The sequence below is a fragment of the Colossoma macropomum genome, unplaced genomic scaffold, assembly GCF_904425465.1.
Source record: "Colossoma macropomum unplaced genomic scaffold, Colossoma_macropomum, whole genome shotgun sequence".
Classification (NCBI taxonomy): domain Eukaryota; kingdom Metazoa; phylum Chordata; class Actinopteri; order Characiformes; family Serrasalmidae; genus Colossoma; species Colossoma macropomum.
In genome coordinates, this window is record NW_023495967.1 from 465514 (window position 1) to 491282 (window position 25769).

A 25769-nucleotide genomic window follows, 5' to 3' on the forward strand; every position below is an offset into this window, starting at 1 on the left:
GAGGGGTGAGAACCTCCTGCTGTGAAAAAAAATCACACCTCTTCACAAAGATGACCATGCTGAGATGAAATGGACAGCACAAGTAGACAGAACACTTTCATTAATGTGTACTTGCTTTCCACTACATAAACGTATTCCATCTATGTTACTGAAGAGAGGAAATGAACTGAGTGACCTCTAAAAAGGTGGACAGTGCATTTTATGGCTGCTGTGAAAAGGGGTTTGACATTCTGCTTCCTAACATACATTTTTAGGCACAAATATTCCAGTACTTCCTAGGGTGATAGTATATCATGGAAAAGCACATTGTTGTTGCTTTTTTGTAATAAAAAAGCATGGTTGTGATGTCACAACCATGAACATATTTACACACAAAACCTATTTAAGCTACAGTGGAAAGCAAATCAAAAACTCCGCTCTTTACACTTGACTGCTTTTCGAACAAGTCACAACACAGGGCAGGCAACAAACCACATATTAATAAGTAAATTTTAAGAGACCATAAATCAGTTATGGTTATTGTGACAATAACATTGCACCAAAACAAACGGTAAAGAATGTGCATGTATCTTTTCATAAAGAGAGTGTCTGTATTTACCTGGGCCTTCTTGCCGTAGTATGGGTAGTACATGAGGTTGAAGGTGCCGTTGCGGGGAAAGTACACCACCTCCCCCATCTTATCTGTGTCATCAGCCTACAGGGACAGAGAGAGAGAGAGAGGGAGAGAGAGAGAGAAATGGACTTAGTTGGCACTTAACATCCTGGTCTTATAATTCTGCCCAGACAAATGTGTGTCTGTACCATAATTATAGAAACAGTACGTGTAGGATATTACATGTACACTAAAGCTTGAAAGATGAACTTCTGTCTCATTTTATAAATAGTATAAATGTGTAATCATTCTTTGAAATTACCTCTCCATGCTCCGCCCACAAATGCATTCTTTCATAGCAACAGTGGCCAGCCTTAAAAATCTTTACAGAACGTTGGCTAAAAAACCCAATTCAACTAAAAGAGAAACTTGGTTTTGGTAAAAACACTTACACACTTTAAAAAGATGGTTCTTCAAGGGTTTTTAATAAAGGCAATGGAATCATTTGAATCTTAAAAGGCTCTTTATTAACACATAGTCCAGCCCTTTATTAACACAGTCCAGCTACAACCACATAGTTATGTTAAGTACTTTATTGGTCCCACAAGGGTAATTTGTCATTTTGCTGCCCAACCATGCCCAATCGGGGAGCAGTACAGAATCGCCAGCAGAGCAGCACCGCCTGGGGCAGTGGGGAGTTAAGTGCCTTGCCCAAGGGCACAACCAAGCATGCCTAGTCAGTCATGGGATTTGAACCCGCAACCCTCCGATTGATGGCTCACTTCTCCTACCATAGTACAGCTCTTTCTTAACAGGTACAATCACATAGTATGGCTCTTTATTAACATAGTCCACCTAGAACCACATAGTCCAGCTCTTTATTAACATAGTCCAGCTACAACCACATAATCCAGCTCTTTATTAACATAGTCCAGCTACAACCACATAGTATGGCTCTTTAATAACATAGTCCACCTAGAACCACATAGTCCAGCTCTTTATTAACATGGTCCACCTAGAACCACATAGTCCAGCTCTTTAATAACATAATCCAGCTACAACCACATAATCCAGCTCTTTATTAACATAGTCCACCTAGAACCACATAGTCCAGCTCTTTAATAACATAGTCCAGCTACAACCACATAATCCAGCTCTTTATTAACATAGTCCACCTAGAACCACATAGTCCAGCTCTTTAATAACATAGTCCAGCTACAACCACATAATCCAGCTCTTTATTAACATAGTCCAGCTACAACCACATAATCCAGCTCTTTAATAATATAGTCCAGCTACAACCACATAATCCATCTTAATGTCATAGAATTATAAATTGGAAATGCAATGTTATGTAATTATTTGAAACAAAGCACAACATTTGCTATGAAAGAATGCATTGGTGGCAGAGCTTGGACAGGTCAGTTGAGTTCTATGTTTAGCAGAGAGAAGAGACAGGGCTGCTAATGAGAACCTCTACAGCTCTAAGCAAAAAAAATGTCTGCTGTGTCTCCACCGGCCACATTCAGCAGGTCTGAGCTAAGTTTGAGCTAGATGGATGGTTTTTCTCAGATAGATTATAATACTAGTTTCCAGACTTACGGAAACGTTTAAATAGATAGGATCGACATTAAGTCTTCTTTGATTGATGACAAAGCAGTCTTAAAAGATGGTTCTACAAAGGTTCTTTTGTAAAGGGAATGATTCTGTTTAGAACCAGGAGTTCTATATAGAACCATATGCATACTTAAATGGTTCTTTGCATGGTGGAAAGGTTCTTCAGATTGAGAGAGAATGCGTTGTGTATGGTGCTGTGTAGAAACTTTTTGAAAATGGTTCTATATAGCACCAAAAAGGGTTCTGCTATTGTTTCAAGCTTGACATTGTAACAACAGAAGAACCCTTTTTGGTGCTATATAGAATCATATACAACACGTTCTCCATCACTCTTCTATATAGGACCATTCCCTTTACTAAAGAACCTTTGTAGAACCATCTTTTTTGAGAATGTAGTAGTTTTGAGAATATAATCCAACCAAAAATGCTCACTTTGTTAACAAATGTGAAAAAATACATACAAAGTTACATATTTAATAGTATTATTTACAGAGGGCTGTGTTGAAATCACTGTAATTGATAAAAATTGAAATGGCTTCTAAAACATAAGTCAGTGGTAAAATCTTGCTGACTAACAGTAAAAAGTGTAATAAGAACAAGCTAGAGTTTTTTAACTTCCTTTTAAAAATGAAATTATAGCTTTTAACTGTTTAAAAACACTGCTAACACTTTACTGCAGTCTCAAATGATCACATGCATGTCATGTGACTCATCACCAATCAGCCAATCAGCTTTATCAGCTTCAGGAGCCAGAAGTTAAAGCTAGGCAAGTCTAGCTGAAGAAGAAGCCGGTGGAGAGGAGGCTATTGACAACACAAGTTTATCCAATTTTTTTTGAAAAACAATTGCCTTAACTCATTTGAATGGACTTAAGATGTTTGTGTTGTGCTATAAAGGAGTAAAATGTGTCCAGGCAATCATTTCCCATAAACTGTGTAAACGTAGCACGTTTTGAAATAATGTTCTACATTTTCTTTTCTTTTACAGTGCTACTTCAGTCGGTGACTATCTGTCGTTCTTACCCATTCGTCTTTGCCGATTTTGTATTTCTGGGAGAGGAACACAAGAACAGGAAATAGAAACAACGGAACAGATGGAAAAATGGAATTAAATAGGAAGTGGAGGACAGGAGGACAAAATGGACAGAGAAAAGCAAGGGATGGATGAATAAGAAGGTGAAAAAATCAATAACAGACAGAGTAGAAAGGAGAGATAAGGGAAATGGAGTGATACTGAGAGCTTAATGTAAATTCAGTTTGTAATTTGACAGAACCTATAAGTCACCTGAAACAGAGGGGCATCACAAATCCAATCAGAAGTGACTGTCATGATTAAAATAGATGCAGCGGCCACTTAGCGCCTATAATAAGACTGAAAGGGGGCTCGCTAGTTTGACATGCATTTATAAGAGGTTCCTTCTCAAAGCACAAAACACTGGGACGATTATTATACTGAACTACCTACTCCAATTAACTAATGATGATGGCAAATACAGACTTGATGGTTATGTGTTGCTGTTTAACACCTTTTTATATTTGAGTTAATATGACTGCTGTTGTTGCAGCTCAGATGCCCATCGAACAAATAGAAGCCTGTTTACTGCCAGGTGAATAAAATGCCAGCTGTTTTTTTCCCATTTCTGGCAGCAATGTCAGTCAAATTTGGTCTTATGTTGGACTTCTCATCATTTGGACTTACATTTATACTTATTTTCTCAAAATAATGACCTGTTCTCTCAAAATAAGTACACTTTCTTTTAGAATAATGGGCTCATCATTTCGACTGCATGCTCCCGGTGCCTGTTAGCTTCTATAAAATGAGCTGTAGAAATAACCCTAAATTATATTAATGTTGTGCAAATTGACAAGCCAGTAAAAAAGCTGTCATATTCTGTGGAAAAGAGTTTCTTAAGCATGAGAGAACTCAAGAAAGTGTTTACTTCTGGATACATTCAAGAAGATATGTACCGTCCTACCCCAAGTATTCCAATCTGAACATTAAAATGTAAAAACTACAGAAAAAAAGTTTAATTTTATTCAGTGATGTTGACTGTTGGCTGTGAATTCCCAAGCTAACGGAAATTCTAGTGCCACGGTCCATTTATTTAAGATGGCAAGACGAATACTTAGGATAGACCACAGTGGTTGGTAGAGTGTAGTGGGTAACACCTCTACCTTCTGTGCTATAGACTGGGGATCAATCCCCTGCATGGGCAAGCACTGTACACTATACCAATAAGAGTCCTTGGGCAAGACTCCTAACACGACCTTCACTACCTGTGTGAAAATGATCAAACTGTAAGTGGCTCTGGATAAGAATGTCTGCTAAATACCGTAAATGGAACAATGGTGAAACCCTCTTTTTTTTCTACTTTCTCTGTCACTTATACTGAGATTTCTTATCCCATGTGAATTGTATATAAACATTACAGACATCCTGTTGTAAATGGGCATTACTCTACCCCCATACTCCCCACACAAAATGAATACTTAAAGGCCCGCTATTTATCTCTTAGAATTAAACAGGCTGTTTTTGATACTGTGCCTTTAAGGCTGATATATGTAAATGAGCTCTGTTCTGATTGACTGCGCTGTATTGTGCCTCAAAAAGCAGTCTGGGCTGAAACACTTCTTATAACTTCAGTGTAAAAAGGGCGGGGCTGAACTGATGCAGACTAAATAGGTAAACTAATGTATATATGTACATGCTTTGTTTTTTATGACATCACAAAAACAAGGAATTCAAGACAGACTGTTTTTGCAGCTTAATTTCCATAGAAAGACTGAACGGACTGGGGAGGGAATGAGTGAAAATATCAAGAAGTATTTTGACTCATTTTGTTTCTGTTAAGTCAAAATATTGAGAAGTCACAACTTTTAACATATTTAGTTAAAATATGGACAAACAGCTGCCAGAAACAGAGAGGGAAAAATCAAGAACAGGCTTTTTTTCTCCTACCCAGTGGAAATGGGCTTCCGTTGAAAAAAAGACGTGAGCAAAACGGGGGTTTATATTGTATCATTAAATCAGACACCCCCACCCAAACAAACAGTCTATGGACTGTTGGTAGTTAGTGCCTCTTTTAGTAAATCTGCTCCACAGTAGGAGGATTTTATTCTAAATTATCAATACATGAATCCATGATTATCAGTGAAAACTGTTCAGCGAAAGGAAAATATTGGTAAACATGTCAAACTGGCTTTGTTCAGCTCATTCAAATGGTTTGCAAAAACCTTGTCTTGAGGTTAAGTCCTAACTAAATGTATCAGATACATAAATTCTGGCCACTTTATTAAATGTCTAGAGTTTATAGGTCCACTATATGTACAGTTACAATTTACAATTACCCAGCTGTCCTCTTCCTCATTTATCATTGGTCAGTTTTACCGCTGCTGTGCAGATGTTATTTGAGTGTTGGGTCATTCTCGGCACAGCATGGTAGAGTGTGTGGTGCTGCTACAGTTGTGGGGGTTTTTACACATCAGTGTCACAGTGTCACTGATAGGTTGAGAGTGGTCCGCCACCCAAAAATATCCAGCCAAAAGCAGCTCTCTAGTCAGACACTGACCAACTAAGAAGGGCCAGATGATGGCTAATACAAACTGTGCATCAACAGACGAGCTACAGTCTCCAATTGCAAACCAGCCAGTTACAATGTACTACACAACTGTAATACTTTAGGATGTCTTGAATAAGTCAAGGCAGTCATACACCATTCTGACTGCATTAGTGAAGAGTTTAAGCTCAGACTAGGAGAATTTAACAGGAACCCAACACCTGTGGACCATCTAATGGCCAGGGTGTTTCATTTCCAGCCATGAAACAGTATACCCTATCAAAATCTACTCACACAATGGAGCGAGCATGTGGAGTCACGCTTTCCTGAGGAGATCCATCAGTGTCTCCCTACAAGGTGTGTTGTCAGCTGGCATTTATGTACAGTACTACACAGGTCAGAGACCTCCATTTATTTATTTCATTTCCTGAAAAAAATGTGTCTTTGAATTGATTTGATACTGTGTACATTGGTTCCACATGAATGAAATATATTACATTAACAATGCAATTCATTTTACTAACTTTTGGCAAGAACTGTGTTGATGTTGTGTGTTTTATCCATGTGGAACTAATGTACACATTTGAATCACGTAATTTAAAGCACTTTTTTTCAGTGCAGACAAATTAGCCATTACGTAAATGATAATCATTTTTACTGTCAGAAAAAAAGAAAACATACATATAACAGAAAATTACAGTCTCTAAACTTCATATTTGTTTTTTCAATATTTAGTGTTTCCACTCTTTTACAGCTTCCATTCTTTTTGGGAAATTTCCTTTCAGTTTTTCCAAAAAATCTAAAAGGATATTTTTCCACACCTCCAAAGTTCAGTCTTAAAAGTTGCTTGCCCTTTCTGCTTCTTACAATCCAAGTAATCCCAGACATACTTAGAGATGTTGACCTAGATATTGAGGAAATTTAATGAAGGCTGGTCTCTGACCTTCGCACAGTACTGTACATACAGAAAGTCTAAATTCTATAACTGACATTCTAAAATGGGTTTCATTCCAAATTTGATTGGCTTGTAAAATACTGAATGTGCACACATTCAAAACAAATCAACTAAATTCTGTATTAATGTGACAAGATATTAAAACCCATCGTGCTGCTCATGAAATAGTTCTTGAATGTTCCATAACCTACAATAAGCTTATTGCTTTGTTCCATATACTGCTGAATGTAACAGTGGCTGGAAAGGGTCACTGAGTGATTGATTGGTCACCGTGGCCATGTGAGGGACACTATCACACGGTATGCTAATCTAACATGAAGCCGGACCGCTGTGTGGAGGGTTTAATGAAACTTTAATAGGAAATAGATCCTGTTCACTGAAAGAAAAAAGAGGGTGAGGTAGAGAGAGAGAGAGAGGTAGAGAGAGGGAGAGATGCATTACCTTGGGGCCACAACTAACGGAGGGCGTCTGGCCGTCCTTCCCTGGCAACATACCGATCACCTGGCCGAGAGAGAGAGAGAGAGAGAGAGAGAGAGAGAGAGAGAGAAAGGGAAGTTGAGTGTCATTAGAAAGCTAAACTTGCTGTGGTGAATAATGGATGGCGGGCGGCCGGTCTGCTGTCCCCCAGCGGTGTCCATTACCCAGAACACTCTTTTGCTTGCTGTTGGAATTCTCCTACATACAGTATTACATTTGACTGAAGAGTTTAGAGGCCCGAGAGCCACAATTATACCAGAAAGGAGTGGACTGCAGTGGAAATACTGAGTCTAAGACTTCATGTAATGAATCTTTTCTGTGTTTTTAAAACATTTATAAGATTCTAAAATGCGATGCAAAGCCGCTGTAAAATACTCCATATATGCACATATGACTGCACACATACACTGAAATCTGTATTAAGATCATCACACGCCCATCACTATTTATTCAGACATCAACGCATTAATCGGGTGTCGGACTGATGATTTTGCACACTGAATGCAATTTTTTTCAGACGGTGGAAATGCAACTTCATCTTTCCGGCCTCTGTTTGATTTTTCACTCAACCAATCACTGTTATCTCTATTGGCATGGCAACAACTAAGCTGACAGATTGTGTCCCAGCAGCTACAACTTTTTTGCCAAGCCTCAAAATGATGGTTCTCTGTGTAATCATGCTCTTAGCATCTCTAAAGCAGCTCAAACTGGGTTGAGGACATCCGTGCCATAGAGTCGAATGCAAAAAAAAACAAAAAAAACAAAAAAACATAACATATTTAAAATGTAAAATGTGCTGTAACATTTGCACAGGCTACATTTTATGACTGCTTGTTCTCTATACAACAAACTGTGTCAAAATAATAAAAAAAGATGTTTTAAGCATCTTAATTTGATGTTTAAAAATCACATCAAATTGTGACGTTCCTGGAATAATCTTTGTCCATTATGTTGCTTGGCAACCATAGTCCACTGGAACAGCATAACTCTAATAACACTCTATTATTAATGTGCCATCATTTATTGAACATTGATGCATTTCATCATATTGTATTTTATTTTTAGCAATGATCTGCTAGAGGTCGAGGGTTACAGTGATTTTATCTTGGTTTACTCTACTTTGTGCCATACACTCTTAAAAAGGTGGTTCTTTAAGGGTTCTTCAGTAAAAAAATGGTTCTGTATAGAACCATGAACACTCAAAGAACCCTTTGCATGATTAAAGGGTTCTTGCATTGTGAAATTGTTCTTCAGATTGATGGGGAATGTGCTGTAGATGGTGCTATGTAGAACCTTTTTGAAAATGGTTCAATATAGCACCAAAAAGGGTTCTTCTATTGTTATGATGTCAATCTTGTTACAATAGAACAACCTTTTTTGGATCTTTATAGAACCATTTTTTCAAAAAGGTTCTATATAGCACCATCTACAGCACATTCTCCATCAATCTGAAGAACTCTTTCACGATGCAAGAACCCTTTAATCATGCAAAGGGTTCTTTGAGTGTTCATGGTTCTATACAGAACCATTTTCTTTACTAAAGAACCCTCAAAGAACCATGTTTTAAAATGTGTACAACATTGTAATTCATTGTAATGCAGTTTTTATCTTACTCGATTGAGTTTGATGATGATGCAAGGTTTGCCATCGCTGTAGCCGTAGTAGCGATCAGAGAGGCCGGAGCAGTCCTCCAGGATGGAGCGTTTGAACTGGCATGAGCGTTTGGGGTTGTTCCTCAAATTGGAGCTGTCCGCCTGTATGAAGTACTGGTCAGGTGTGCACTCTTGGTTCTTCTGCTCCTGCACTGAGTCGTTGTAGGCTGAGGGAGGACAGGACAGGAGGGGGTAAAGGCCAGCCAGCGTGGCAAGAATGCTTTGATAGTTTCCAGCCAGATAACTGGTCAAAAAGCTGAATCTAAAAATGCTAATTAAATCTAAAACAATCAAAATACTGGACCATAGCATCTATTATCTGCAGTTTTAATATGTAACCTGATGAAACCTGAAGACACGCCAGCAAAACATTCAGAGACTTTCTGCTGCCAAAGGAGTTAAGACAAGTATGTAACCAGCACTTATTATGGATGCACCAACATTTAAATATAAAATGTAAAAAATTGAAAAGGTTAAACTAGTTAAAAAAAGCATTTTATTGTTTTTCTGCTGAAAGAGAAAAAAAGTCTGAAAGTTTTGATCAAAAAACTCCACAAACATTAAATATGCCTACAATAAAGTCAATAGAGTCAAAATCTATTACTTTACAAATCATTTTAATGGTAGTGAAAATAAGAAATGCTGATTAAAAATGCAGTTTGTCCCCTTCGCCTTTTATGAAACTGAAGTTAGCTTCTTCCTGAATTTTTTTGGTTTCATCTTTAGGGTGTAGCAGTTACATTTTGGCAAAATTCAAGTAAGAAACTTGTTAGTGCGAAGCTAACTTCAGCCTTTTTCATTCTTCACAGACGTGTTCAAATAGTTTGAGCTGCAGCAGATCAACACTGAAAATGTCGGCAACAGTTTTCTGCCCAATTCAACCAAAAAACTTGCTCTGTCTGGTAACACTGGGGCTGCAGAGGCATTTCTGTTGAATAAGTGAAGTTAATGGCTTTCACCTTAGAAAGCAAGGGGGATTAGCACATGAAAGGCTTCATTAGGTTAATATGCACATGTTGCAATAGTAGAGATGTACAATAATATTGTATCATATCAGTATCAGCGCATTTAACATTGGTCAGACATTTCAAACCAATGTTTCATGATGCACTGAATGATACATGAATATAAACAGATATGTGAAGATATATACATGAAAAATTCCCACACCAGTGCCTCTGTGCCACCATATTAACACGAACTCATCTTCTCAGTTCCCTGATATTACTTCTATTTTCTCCCTGTTGAGTCCGAGCTGGTTTCTTTAACCAAGAACTTGAGTGATTTAGGAAAACAGACAGACACACTTACGGGAGAGGAAGCGGTTGAGGGCCTGCACATACATGTCCCAGCTCTCTGTGTTCTCTTTAGTGTATGTAATCTCCAGATCTTCACCTTTAGGCCTGATCATCATCCCTAGAGACGGAGAGAGAGAGACAGAGAGGGAAAAAGAGAGAGAGAGAGAGAGAGAGAGAGAAAGAGAGAGAGAGGCAGAAAGGAAGAAGAAGTCAGATACACTCATCAGCTTTAAAGGAACAGTTCAGTGAAAAATCATATTTACACCATGTTCCTTTTACCCCAGCTGTAGCCCCTCAGCCAAGATGTGTTTAGATTCCAAATTTTGCTTCTTTAGGTTGGAACTGCAACTACAAGCTAACGTTACTAACAAACACTAGAACTCTTTAGTCACTCAAATAGCCTGAAATCGTTGCTGTAAAAATGCATCACAAAACTTTGACCATTCAGTTTTACTGGAGCTGTTTTTTGCCGCCCTGCGTGGGGCTACGCGGCACGATGCAAAACCCCTCCGCTACGGGCGGCCATTTCAGAGCACACCAGGGCTTGTAGTCAGAAAGCAGGACTGATCTTGGATCAGATTCCTACTCCTGAGGTGGTTTGTGAACACAGACCGTTGTCTCAAATGGCTGAAAGATGCACTTAGCTACACTGTGAAGTTTTGTCCATTTGTAAAGCTCGCAGTAAGTCATATCACGTCCTAAAACAAATCGGCAAGCCTGCACAACATTAATGAAGACCTGCATGTGGTTTAAAAGATGTTTTGGTGACGCTGTACAGGACTAGCCAGTAAAAATCCCACTGAACGCGATGTCCATTTAAAATATTCATTCAAAGTACACAGAAAAACAAAAGTCATGTTACATTTTAATGTTTGTGTTTATTTGTATTTATTCTAATGGAATATAGTATTTTTACTGATATAAAAAATAAGTATTTATTATTCTGTAATATTCTGTATATTTTAACTCTGTAATATATATCTCTTTAACACAGACACACACACACACACACACACACACACACACACACATATATATATATACTGTGTGTGTATATATATGTGTGTGTCTGTGTTATTTATTTATTGTCTATATATGGTCAATATTTAATATTCTAATTAATACATTGGCCATATATGCACAATAATAAAGATGTATATACAAAGTTCAATCTTATAGAGTCATATAATATACAATAGTGCATATTTACAGTAATAAATATTTATCATTGTATATTACGTGCACACTATACTACTGACTTGTAATATATACATCTTTAGTAATCTGTATATATGGTCTATATTTAATATTTGATTTTATTTGGAAACTTTAATACGTATTTCTTGTGTATACACCTTTATTATTGTACATATGCATGAGGTATGTGTTATTACCTGGTGTAGCGAGTCTGTCCTGGTAGGTGGGTGTGTTGTCGTCGAGGGTTAGAAGCATGACGTACATGGTGAGAGTGAAGAGTCCAGCCAGGAAGATGTAAAAGGCCAGATAGAACAAAAAGATCAAACCTGCACACAAACACCCACACGTTAATTATCAAATACCAAGCACACACAAGCATGTAAGGGAAGCTGACATGACATTAAGGATGTGAATCTTTGCTTGCACCTACATAAGCTCTTCATAATTACAGCTTCCATTGCTTTCACACCTCCAAAGTTCAGTCTGAGAAGTTGGTTGCATTTTCTGCTTCACATGATTGAAGCAATACCAAACACATTATGTTGAGGCCTGGACTCTGGGGTGGCCAGTCTGTGCATCTTTCCAAATAGAGAGCTTCTTTTGGCTCTTTGCAGCACCTCCTACTTCAGTCTTCACCATCATATCTACACTGGTAGGTGAGTTAAGGCACGAGCTCACAGAATTAAAGCGAAAACGTCTCAGACTGGCAGGGCAGAACAGCAGCGCTTCTAGCTAAGCAGCTAACTGCACAGCCATTTAATGTGCATCAGCATGATGTGATTATTAGCTAACTGCCCTACAGAGCATTCACATGTGGCACTTTGATGAAGAAAACCAAAAATCCTCCATGGTTAGCTTGTGAATGCTACTTGTGCCCCTTGTGCTGTGTTGCAGCAGTCTGAGGAGGATCTCACACGTGTTTGTATAAGTATTACACATATTCGACCAATCAAGTTTGCTTTGTTAATAAATCAAGCTTCATTCAATCAGTAGCATTATAATTTGATTTCTGACCGATGCAAACAATTCAGTTTAATTTTTTCCTTTTACAGTTGATGTGGGATGAATTTTAAATGCATTGATTTAAGTAGATGAAGCGTTACACCACTACATGACACGCTGAAATATGGTGTAAAACATCATACAAAACCAGATCACACTTACAGCACACAGAGTGTTACACCATTTATCATACAGGATCATACCAGAAAAGTATATCTGGGATCTTGCATGTGCACAGGTAGATCTCAAGCATGCATATGCATATAAAATGTTAAAACTGTTTCTCCATTGACCTTTAGGCTTTACATGGTGACACCTTAAAGCAACTTCTTGCATGTTGTGAGTTGCAACATAATTTCCATGCAACTCGACAGTTAAACAAAGCAATTCAAAAACAGTTGAACACAACACGCTTACTCCACTAGTTGGTCAAATCAGCAGTTTGTGTTTTTTGATGCACTGTATCGTTCCTGCTACATAAAGTCATCTGCCTGGTGTAATTTGCACATTTGCATCATTTTATTAATCACGTTTGTAGAGTGCAGATTCTATGCTTTCAGTCCATACCAATTTGTGATTCTACGTGATTTATTATAATATGATATAATTTGATGAAATGTTGCTGTGTGTACAAACTTGATTCAATCAACATGTGTAATCCATTGCATCACTTACGATCTAATTAATCATCAGTTTACATAATTACCTTTCAATTATATGGCAAAAGTGTCAGTGTTAAATACTACACTGATACGATGCACTGGTTGGAAGACCCCACTATGACCACTGGACTGGTCAGATACTGAATGCAGGGTGTAAAGATTCACACTTTCTGTGTGGAAGATCTGGAAGCTGGACCTCTTTGTGTCATCATTTGCATGTATTATGTCTCAGAATACAAATAACACTGATTGGCAGTGTGTGAGTGTGTGTGTGTGTGTGTGTGTGTGTGTGTGTGTCTTTTCTTTTATCTTGTCTTCATGTAAATGAGCAAAACACTTATTGGAGCAGTAATCAGCTTAGCAGCCAACTACAACCCCCACGACCCCTCTCTCTCCCTCTCTCTCTCTCTCTCTCTCTCTCTTATTCAGATATTTACAGAGAATGCATTCATGTTACTTAATCTCACTTGCCCATAACACACACACACACACACACACACACACACACATCCTGTTAATGTGTTTTGATTAATCCCGGATTGAGCGCCTGTTTCTGCCCAAATTAATTACCCCCTGTTAGGGCAATAGAAAGAAATTGGGGGAAGGGAGCAGATTAGACCATAAGGGGGGTTTCAGGGTGTTTGATTATGATGTAATAGAGTTTCCCTTACAAATAAATACGCACGCACACACACACACACCCACACACACACACACACACTACTTTAATTTCTAGTCAAAACCGTCACTAAGTCAGAACAATCATTTTTCAATGTCAGAAAAAAAACAGGACAAAAAAAAACGACCCAGAATCCACAGCAACTAAATATACTATCAGATGTATCAGCATATATCAGCATATCCACTCTTTGCCTTCATTAGAGCTTCCATTCTTTTCAGGAGACTTGATTTCAGTTTTTCAAAGAAATCTGCAGGGATACTTTTCCACACCTCCAAAGTTCAGTCTGGACTTGGTCACATTTTCTGCTTCTCATGTTCCAATAATCCCAAACACATTCAATGATGTTGAGGTCTGAACTCTGGGGTGGTCTGTCCATTGTTCTGAGAACACCAGCAGTTTCGTTGATTGACGTTCGAACGCTCCTCTTTTTTTCGATTTACTTTTCTCAGTAAGGGCTTCTTGACAGCTACACATCCTTTCAGAACCATAGTGTTGAGTTGTTCTCAGAGTGGAAGGATGGACAAAAACAATAACCCAACTCTAACCTTATACTCTGGCTGCTTGTACTTGGTGTTCCTGCAGAAATGCTGTTTTCTGTATAGTAATACTACACATTACTACATGATCCACTATATTACTACATGTGAACAAAGATTAAAGTGCTTGTTTATTGTTATTGTTTCCTATTTATGTCATATTGCCTGGTCTAAGTGTGTGTGTGTGGGTGTGTGTGTGTGTGTGTGTGTGCGTGCTCAGAGGATCAGTGCAGTCTAAAATGCAATACATCAGCAAAATGACATCACCATACACAGTCCAGAGAGAAGCCCATACTGCTGACAGACAAAAAGCACAACACATTTCCAATCTGCACACAGCCACGCCATTGGCCGCTGTTGCCCCTGTGGGCGTGGCCTGATGTATGGATCAGTTTATTAAGAAGCACTACATGAGCAGCGTGTGTTGAATGACTTGATGCTTAATTTAGCAAATGAATTGTCAGGTTGAACATATCGCTTATCTTCAAATGTGATTAATAATTCTGTTTATCCCTTCATATTGTTTATTTAGTTTCTTTTGTGGTTTTAAGTGGTTGTTTTGTTGTCTGTTTGTTTGTTTGTTTGTTTTTGGATAAAAAAAATGGATCAGAATGGGAGCCGTACAGTATAAAACAAATATTGTTTGCACATATCTTTGAATACTACTACCACTAATAATAATAGTATTGTTGCTGATGGAACAAAATCTTAGATCTACAAAATGGTAACTTTACAGGAAAAAAGAAGGAAAATATTCATAACTGTCAATAAAGTTAACATTGGTCTGTTCATCATGGCATCTTCACACATTGTAAAGGACAGCTGATGTTTTCAAATAATGCCCAAAAAAATTAAGAACAACAAATATAGAGGTACAAGGTTTTGTTCTGACAGAGACAACATTCTTGGTATTTGCACCTTTCTCACCCTCAGAGTCTCTTTACAATTGAAGAGAAAAAGGCCAAGCAGAAGAGACGTAAAAGTGTTGAGAGAATCCTTAAAAACACTCCAACATTCCAAACATTTCAATAACTGACAGATATTTTATGATATAACAACTCATATCAGAGCTGTATGTACAGGATGGTGTAGCAAAGGTTTAGGTATCTATCTACAACAATACCTTGCTGTGCAATTCTATTCAGTTTTTACAGACTAAACAAAAAGTTAGCAGGATTATTTCATGAGCTATGGAATACCGCTATGGAAAACAAAACAAAACAGGAGGGATCTGAACACTAGCAATGCCTATTTTTGACTCCGGAATCTAAATATGAACATAACCCAAATATAACCAGAAAATAACCCAAAGAAACTGTGTAGCTAGCTTTGTCTGTATTGTTTCAAAGAACAAACATCAAAAATGACAGTTAGAATTCACTGAGATGTCATTTTGTTTAACACTAGATACTCTGGTTCCATATCGTACACTCAGTCAGCATATATGATTTATTTCATTTCATGTCAAACATGAATTTAAATAACTACAACTTAAACTTCAATTCTACTCTACTATTCAAGCCTTGCTATACATCCATCATGGATGCGACTCCTGGGCCGCAGGGGGTACTGGAGCCTATCCCAGCGCTCATTGGGCAGAAGGCAGGAAACACCCTGGACAGGTCTCCTCTTTCTTTCCAAAACAGAAGACTGTACACCCAATAATAACTTCCGCTAAATTCACATCATCATAAAATATCTCCTCTTCTGCTTACAAACAAAAATGTGGAGGATCTGCGCTTTCCACAGAATTTCTTCATTTGATTTAATTAATTATGGGTAAGAAATAAATAGTGTAAAACGCCAACAGGCTCCTCACCAACAGCGACTTAGAGTTCAAGACACAAATACTACGATTAGAGTATCTTGTAAGTGACGTTCACAGCGCTGTCATGCAAAATTATATGCCAATTCTTTGTTACATTCAACATGAAATAGAGCACGCTGTAATGTGATAAGAGGTGACAATATACATATGCAGTAGACACATCAAATCATGCACCCTGCACACTTTGCTCTCTTTCTGGACAAACTTTATGCAAATTAGCTGAGTACTGACCAATCAGATACATGATATGTGGTGCTGTAACTGATTGTGTTAAGCCCATAGTCAAGCTACATGCTGATGGTTCAACCCTCGAAAGCACATAAAGTTTATACTAGGGCTGTTCACAGGCACTCGAGTACTCGGTTAACCATTCCAGATACCAGTATTCAAATACAGCAATCACTATTTGGTTATTCACTACGCTTCATAATGGGCAAATGGAGAAAATATACAAGCTACCAATTCAGGGAAACACTGATATATATTTTATATTGATATATTTTGACAGGACTGTAATATATAGTTTATTACTTTTTGTTATATATACTTTGCCACTATGAAACCTGAAAATACAACTTTCTCTGGTGCTGCTTTTTACACTAACTATGCTACCTAATGTTATCTAGCTCCAAAGACATTGAAAAACATTTCCCTGACAAGGTAACAAGTTAGCACATCCTTAGGAGTCACATCTAGCAGTCAGTCCTAGCTCATCAGCTCCTCTGAGGAGGCAGCTTCCTTTACTCATCCAACAAGAATACCTACCAGTTTCTTTTGGCTCTTGTAAAACTGCTTTTTTGCTGCTTTTTCCTCTCCAGTGCCATTCATTGATACCTGAACATCAAAATTACCCAGAATGCACATCTTTGCTATACTTAGATTAAAAATGGTTTGTTATTTTTGGCAGTTGCAGTTAAACAATCCTGAAATCTGGGGGTGCTGCAGCCCCATCAGCAGGTCCAGTTCATGCATCTCTGATATAGTTGCTTCATGCTGATATAGTTAATACTGACCTTAAACAAGGTTTGATAAGCTTGCATAATGATCAATCAGATCTGATCTGGGCATCCCTAGCTAGAGAGAGAGAGAGAGAGAGAGAGAGAGAGAGTGAGAGTGAGAAATCATTAGACGTTTCAGCTCAGCTCGCCAGAGCCAGGCCACCCACAGCCACTCGATGAGGCTGACCCCAGGAGAGTCCATCTGGGCGGGGGGTATATTGGATTTCTCCCCTCACACCCTCTCTCGCTCTTTCTTCAGGATCTCCGCTGATTACTGATCAATAGCAGGAGGGCAGCAGGAAGCAACACTGCAGGCTGTTTGAAAAGCCCCCATGAGAACAAAAACAAGGACGGCAATACTAAGACCCAAAAAAATCACCATTAGTTTATTAATTTGTGAGGAATAATTAGTGTTAAAAGCTCAGTGTTAAATTGAAGTAAATATATCCACCTGCATATATTGGAGAAGACATGGTACCACTTTTTACTTCTGATACCGATACTGAAATGCAGAGAATTGACCAATATGATATTTTCATAATTTTTTTTAAATACTAAACATTAAAACTAGGAATGTGCATTCTGACTAGTTGTGATTTTTGATTATCATTAGGAGTGAAAGAACAGATAATTGGTGTTAATAAGGGAGAACTTATATTAAGTTTATGTGTGTGTGAGAAGGAATGTTGCAGGCCGCTCTCCTGCAGAGAGTTTAAGCTGCTCTGAATGGTTTGGACATTTAAGGCTTTTACCCCCGACTCTGCATTAAGTCCACTTTCTCCACATTCTTGTCTCTAGACTAGCTTTTTTCAGAAGCATCACAAAAAATTGTCAGCCATCCAAAGTGAAAACTGACCAAAACATTAAACTGCTTTGTTTATATTAAATTTCTCTCTGAATATTTGTACTACCATATAATGGATTCCCAAAAACAACAAATGTTATATAGCAACACACAGTATGCAGGCCTAGCTCACATGCATACATGCGTATACACTAAGACACACAATGCAATCACATCTATGGTCCATAAATAAGCAAAAATATATGCTCTATAAAGTGAATTAAAAACATTCTCTGGAATATTGCCATGTTTAGAGTGAGCATGAATGGCTGGTGATTTTATGACTGTAGGCTAGTGTTAAATCACTCAAATCACAGAAAATTTAATTTGAAAAGGTTTGAAAGCCAGTCAATCAGTCGATACAGTCCATATATGAAAACTAAGCTGCGGCCTGTTTTGAGTGAATTGTTTTTGTGATGTCACAAAAACCACTGCACATAAATTTATGTATTCACTACAGCAGTTTAGCCACACCCATTCATACTGAAGTTAAAAGTAGTTTTTCAGCCCAGACTCTTTTTTGAATCAGGCACCATGTAGGGCAGCAAATCATAACAGAGCTCATTTACAATATCAGTCTTAAAGGCACAGTAACCAAAACAGCCTGTTTAACTATTAAAGAGAAGTGGGTAAATGGTCAAGTAAAAATGAATTATGACTGTTTTGGTACACAAACCCACACCAACACTATAAGTGGACTTGTATACAGCGTTTTGATTGGATGTATGGTTTTTGTGCAATTATTGTTAAATGGCATTTTTCCTTTAGGAATGAATGGGACAAGTATGTGGGAAATTTATGTCATGTTGATACAAGGCCGTTAAAGATATTCTATTAACCATGTGAGGAACCACAGAAACGACCTAGCAACCCTAGCAACCACCTGGGATACCAAAGCAACCACCTAGCAACACCCTAACAACGACCTGGGATACCATAGCAACCATTTATCAACACCTTTGCAACCACCTAAAATACAATAGTAACTTTTTGGCAACACCCTAGCAACTGCAATTTCTTTGGCAACACCCTAGCAACCATCTGGGAATTGCTTAAACTATGCAGTCACTTTTCTAGTTGCTATTGTGATCAATTTTGTCATTGTGATAAACGATATGCATGAGTATATTTTGGATATCATCAGTACTTACAGAACACTGACAAACTACGTTTCATTGTAAAGAGAGCATAATTAGTACTGTTTAATTGGATTTTGTGCAGCACAGTATATGAAGTGTTAATTAATAATGATTCTATTCCCAGTTTTTAAACGTTAAATGCTTTTTTTCTGTATCAAAATATTCTTCTACATAATATTATAGACAATTTTTGTCCATATCATCCGGACCCACTTCTTAATTTGCACAAATGCATCACTGCAGTGTGACAGATGACACCTCTCTCTCTCCCTCTCTGTCTCTCTATCTCTCTTTATCTTCTCTCTGTTTCTCCATGATGAATGCTTTCTGTACTCTTTTATCGCTCTAATCAGACAACTGACCGAAAGGCTGAAAGAGAAGAACAAAGTGCACTGCATGATTAATTTCGTTAAAGCAAACACACACGTACACATCGTCCTCTTTAGATCTTTCTGTTTCTTCTCTCCGTAAAGCTGATTGATTTATTCAGACATCAATCATTACGGGTACTGGACCACAGCTGTTTGCAGATATCCTGATCCACAAACAAAGACGAAACAGAGCAGGCTGCCCCACTCTGACTCACTCTATACAAGTGAAAGTCTCTTTTTTTAGCTGAGGCTAAATGAACCCTTTGAACTCTGGTATTAATATTAGGAAGGTTTTGATCTGAAGGCTTATTATTCAGTAACTACTACATACAATTCAGTACCTAACATAAAGCATTCGCTAACTGAAGTGTAAGATTTGTATTTCTGAGAGTGAGGAAATTAAGTGCACATATGGAATTTAAGTCCACATATGGACTCTTAGAGGTCTGAATTATCAAAAAATTAAAACAAACAAAACTGTTCGTCCAAAACTCTGATATTCAGAGCTTCACGTTTGGCTGTAGTTGGTTAATCCCTTCAACTCTACAGATTTATATGTACACATTTACTCTGCACTCATAACTACAGAATTTATATGAATTTCATAGTAGTTACTGAATGATTCATAATAGTGAGCGAGCAGTTCATAGTGGCTATTGAATAACTGATAGTGGGTACTAAATAATTCATAGTAATTACTGAGCAAGTCATAGTAGTTACTGAATAACTACTAGAAGAGTAGTTGCTGAATAATTAATAGTAGTTGCTGTTCAATTCATAGCAGTTACTGAATAATTCATAGTGGCTATTGAATAATGCATAGTAGTTATTGAATCATTCATAGTGGTTACTGAGCGATTCATAGTAATTACTGAAAAATTCATAGTAGTTCCTGAAAAATTCATAGTAGTTACTGAATGATTCATAGTAGTTACTGAGCAATTCATAGTGGCTACTGAATAACTGATAGTAGCTACTGAATAATTCATAGAAGTTACTGACCAATTCATTGTGGCTATAGAACAATTCATAGTTTATTTTGTAGTAGTAAATGAATAACTTATGGTAGTAGTTGATTAATTTATAGTAGTTGCTGTATAATTCATAATGGTTACTAAGCAATTCATAGTAGTTACTGAATGATTCATAGTAATTACTAAGTAATGCATAGTGGCTACTGAATAATTCATAGTGGTTACTGAGCAAGTCATAGCAGTTTCTGAGTAATGCATAGTGTGTAGCTATGAAATAATTAATTGTGGCTGATGATTTATACTGGTTACTCAGTAGTTACACAGAAGCTACTGAAAAACTCTTAGTAGTTGCTGAATAATTATAGTAGTTAGTGAATATTTTATAGTGGTTACTGAATAATACAAAGTGGTTACTGAGTTACTCTAAGTGATTATTGAATAATTAACAGTAGTTACTGAATAATTCACAATATTTACTGAATATTTGTAGTAGTTATTGAACAATATGCTTAAGATTAGTAACTAAATTATAATCCTAGACTTTAAAGGGGTAAAAACCTGGCGAGAAATGGTCACCAATATTTTTTTTTTCTAAGTCTATGACTGTAATTGAACTGTTTATCTTTTCCAGGGTGTGTAGAACAGACAAGATATATACAGTTTCAGATGTGATTTATCTGAATGAGACTAAGTTGAAGTAGCATCACCCCTCCTCACAGAACATCAGCAGTGCTCCATCAGCACACACACACATCCAGTATCTGAGTTAGCAGTCTGACGCAGCAGCTGGAGGGGATGTACTGAGCCTTTAACGGCTCTCCTGGGGGTGCTGCTGCTTGGACTGTTTGAAGGCCTCCGCTGCAACATGCCGATTTCCCACAAGACACTTCCTCCAAACCCACTCAATATGTTAAAATAAAGTGGGTCATCGATGAACCACCAACCACGTCTCACTACAGCATCGCCATGGAAATGGCTTCAATTAACACCATGAGGTCCTAATGATTCTGAATCATTGTGGAGAGAACTAATCCACCTACCTGCATATTAAAGGTCTATTATTTGTTGATTTGCTCTATGTCTGCATGCCCAAGAGACAAGGACTGACTAAGAATCAGTTATAACTGGCGGGTAGGATATCTTTAGTCAAGTAAAACTAAGTGTTCTCAGTGTGGGAATTGTAAAAAATATCAAGGGAATGGTGGATTCAATCTGACCTGAGGGGTCAGTTATGAACTGTAGCAATACTTATGTTTTAGAACAAGAAAAAAGGCCTTTAGAGAAATTTCTCATCCTATACTGTGGGTTGTTCTTGTCCCATCTCCTCTTAGATTGCTCAACTGTAATTCTAATTTGTAACAGCTTTTTTATATTGGGACCCTGTATGACTTATCAACCACTACTGACTATGTATACAAACATTAAACATCTGGCAATCTTACAATATTCCAAAGGGGATAGGAAGGGGGCCAGCTGTTGTACATTTATGCTATGTTACATCCCCTTGCCTACCCCCTCAAATCATTCCCTCACTTCATTCTTTTTTCATCAAAATACTAACCAAAGTAGAAGTCAAACTAGCTACCAAAATATAGTGTGAATAAAAAAGTGTACAATCAGGAAAACTCCTTAAGTACTGAGCTTCCTTTAGAACTTCTGTGGAGCTTCTTAGTACATCCAGCATATATCAGCACAGAAACTCAGGTTTTTGGGCTCTATTCTTTTCTTTTGGCATCTTTTTGGAGCAAAATAACACCCTAAAGCTTAAATGTAAGAGGTTTGAACATAGAAAAGCAGTCCAGAAACAGGAAAAAGTACACTTTGTCACAAATATTTGAGCAGAAATAAATGTATTAGCATTTAAAAGTACAAATACAATCCAAAGTTGTACTTATGGAACTGAGCAGCTGAGCAAATGGAAGTAATTCTGGTTTATAACCAGCTAAACTCCTTCTCTGACTCTGACTTCTCTGACTAAGTGATCAGCAGCCTCCCCCATTCATGTCAATTGCATCTGCTCAGTAGCACAAATCTCCTCAGAAGCCCTTTGCTCTGCTTAGCATTTCCCCCCAGAGTCACCAACGTAGGGAGGAATAGTCCAACCAAAAATCAAAGGTACACAGTTTTCACTTTTACCCAAATGTAGTTAGTGTAATCAATCAGCTAAGGCATGTTTGCTTCTTCAGTTTTTCACTGGAGCTACGAAGCTAATGGAGCTAGCAAGTACTGCAAGCTAACGCCATATAATCATCAAACACTCGCCTCAAAATATCTTGAGGTGATCAGCAACCTCAAATATACTTGCTTATTTGTTTTCTGACAGTGTATGACATACTGTAATCTAAAAACAGGCTTTAAGATGTCTGCTGCTACGTGCTGCCTTTAGCTATGTGACGTTCGCTGTGTGTTTAAAAGCATAGTTCACAGACTGCATTCAGGTTGAGGTGGACATTGTGTGAATGTCATTTTTTTGGCCAAACGATTCCTTAAATAAGTCTTCCTCCTGTTCTGCCCGGAGCTTCAGGCTGTAAGGCAGATCCTGGGTCATTGCTAAGCCCAGGTAATGAGGACAGAAGTTAAAGGGGCCAAATATACCACAGTTCAGGCCAGAGACAGATAGACTCATTAAGCAGTCTTAGAGAGTGCAGCAGCTTAACCGGGCGAAAAGTCCTAAGAAGACCCCTCTCTTTCTCTCACACTCGCACCCTCTTACACACACACAGTTCAGTAACTTTTACTGAACTTGAGAAAAGCAGAACTTTTAGGCTAAAACAGGCCAAAGTTTTGGCACCCCTGGTTAAGTGATGTTTTCCCTGCTGAAAAAAAAACATAGAAACTATTAAGTGTTTCTGTTGGTTCTGGATGGTTTTGTAATGTGTTTTGGCTCTTTTAATGGGTTGATATCACAGTGTAAAGGATCCTAATAGTTTAACAGGTGACTAATGGCTGATTCTAATTGCATTTGGTGGTTTCCTAATGTGTTCTACAGGAAACTACTAGTCTCTACTGGAAACTACTAAGCCAATTCCCATTAAAAAAAAACGTACTTGAAAATTTAAACCTTTAACATTTCACTTAGAAAATGTATGTAATTTGACAAGGGATGTTCAAACTTTTGCATGTGACTGTGTTGGCATTTGATTCATTTTACTGCATTTGTAACCCTCCAGAAATGGATGTTATGTTTCTCTGTAATGCCAGTCCAATTTTTTTTTTCAATTTATAAATTCTTACATATCGGCATCAGCACAAATGCACACGAAAAATATCGGATATCCCATATCGGTGCATCCCTATTACATGCAAGTAAATGAAAATAAACTGCTTATACAGGAGCAATAGGAAAAAATATCAGCTTCAGCGATCACTACACCAAAATGTGTTGTCATTTTTATCTGTAATGTAATAGGCACTGCCTGTATTCTCTCACTCTGTGCTAAGATCTATTAACAGATCTATCAGAAAGAGCACGCTTTGAATCGATGTCTTCGTCCTAGCAACTCAACAGCAAGGCAACCAGTGAGCCTATTAAAGCGGGATTACATCTTACACTAATTCACACATGCACACACACAGAATACATAAGATGGAGGAGGTGCTGTGGCTGTATTACAACTAGCGTGATCCTTCACTCAGATTACATTAGGAAAGCCCAGTGAATACTGCAGCAAGAAGACTTTACTTTACACAAACTCTTACTTTTATGAACTTCGTATCAGTTTACAAAGTGGTCAATTATGACCGAACCCATTCCCCACACTGTCCTGAGCTCAGCCCAGTGTGTTCCATCAGAATGTTAGAGTTAGCTATGGTGCAGGTGGTGCAGCACCTGGTTCAGTTCAAAGAACTGCCAAATTTCCACAGTATTACTAGCATGTTTAGTGTTGAATGAACACCCACAGTGCTGAAATGAGCATTTGTAGTGTTGAATTAGCCCCTGTAATGTGAACTCTAACTCTGTCATAATCAGCATCCAGTGTTGAGTTAGCATATATGCTAAATTCACTTGTGCAAGATTTACACTCACATTGCTAAAATTGCACCACTGATGAGCATATTTACAGAGGAATTATCATTCAATTGACGTTTAATACAGAATTAACAGTGCCAAATTAACACCTAGCACATTAAAATAAGGACGCACACGTTTGAACTAGCGTCAAAAGTGTTTAAAGGCCATGTGAAGAATTGAAATTAGCATTCAGTGTTGGAATTAAAACACACAGTGCTTGTTTTAGTCCAGTCAGAGTGAATTAAACACTCAGACATAGGACAGGGCATCGTCTGTACTTCCATAATTCCCATAAAATAGCAGCACCTCTGTTGCCAAAAGGTCCATTTTTAGCTTTTTAGTTCTATTCTGAGCCCTCTACTCGTAGTATTCAGGACAGTTCACTGTCATGTACGTCATTTACTGGGTGCTTCAGATTGTTTAGAAAGGACAGCTTAAAATCCATAAAAGTTAAATAAATAACAAGATTCCTTTCTGGAAATGTGGTTTTTGTCTGTGTAGTATTTACGGTGCTGGTCGCAGTTGTTGCTTATGTCATTTTAAGACAAGAAAATGGAAGATTTCTCTAATCCTCCAACAGAAAGGTTTGTAAGACATTCTTGTAGCATATAGAGTGGCAGTGCCCAGCATGGGTTTATTAGCTTTATTAATGCTACCTGTATATCATCTGATACTGTGATATATTTGGAAAATAGCATGAGATTGAGTTGTATCAGTGCCTCTCAGCCCTAATCCAACTCAACACAGCTGAGTAAGAGTGAACTGAACACTGTGTGCTGTTCACCTACAGCCGCATTCTCGGCAGATTTGATGCTGCAACAGTTTTCAGCTCCTGCTGCAGTCTCTCTCTCTCTCTCCACTCTACTCTCGCTCTGTCTTTCTCTCTCTCCCCCAGTCTTCCCTCTCTCTTTCTCCCACTGTTCTCTCTCTCCATCCCGCACTACTCCATTCCGTCTCTCTCACCCCTTTCCTCTCTCTCGCCCACTCTTTTCTTCTCTCCCACTGTTCTCTCTCGCCGACTTTTCTCTCTCTCTCTCCCCTACTCCTCTCTCTCTCTCCCTCCCCAATTCTCTCTCTCCCTCTCCCACGGTTCTCTCTCTCCCTTACTCTCCTCTCTCTCCCAGGGTTCTCTCTCTCCCCTACTCTTCTCTCTCTCTCTCTCCCCTACTCTCTTCTCTCCCCCATACACACTCTCTCTCTCTACCCCACACTCTTCTCTCTCTCCCGCAGTAATCTGAGCCTTGTGCACCAGGGCGCCTCTGCTGAGAATCGTCATTATTTTATTTTCCTAATAGCATTTTAGTCTCATCTTCCAGCTTTACTGGGTTTGTGCTGCAGCCACTCTACAGCTCTCGCGCACGCGGAGAGCAAAACGCC

The 25769-nt window shown here is 38.2% G+C and overlaps 1 protein-coding gene across 1 annotated transcript in view; it reads right to left on the reverse strand.

Annotated features, from left to right (window-relative positions):
- Positions 1 to 25769, reverse strand: part of atp1b2b (ATPase Na+/K+ transporting subunit beta 2b) — a 32221-nt gene that overhangs the window by 1024 nt on the left and 5428 nt on the right. Inside the window, exons 3-7 of the mRNA XM_036564338.1 lie at positions 11542 to 11670; positions 10161 to 10265; positions 8811 to 9016; positions 7162 to 7221; positions 599 to 694 (exon numbers count right to left, since the gene is read on the reverse strand). Of these exons, the coding sequence (XP_036420231.1) occupies positions 599 to 694; positions 7162 to 7221; positions 8811 to 9016; positions 10161 to 10265; positions 11542 to 11670 (596 nt within the window). The remainder of the gene's footprint in view (positions 1 to 598; positions 695 to 7161; positions 7222 to 8810; positions 9017 to 10160; positions 10266 to 11541; positions 11671 to 25769) is intronic.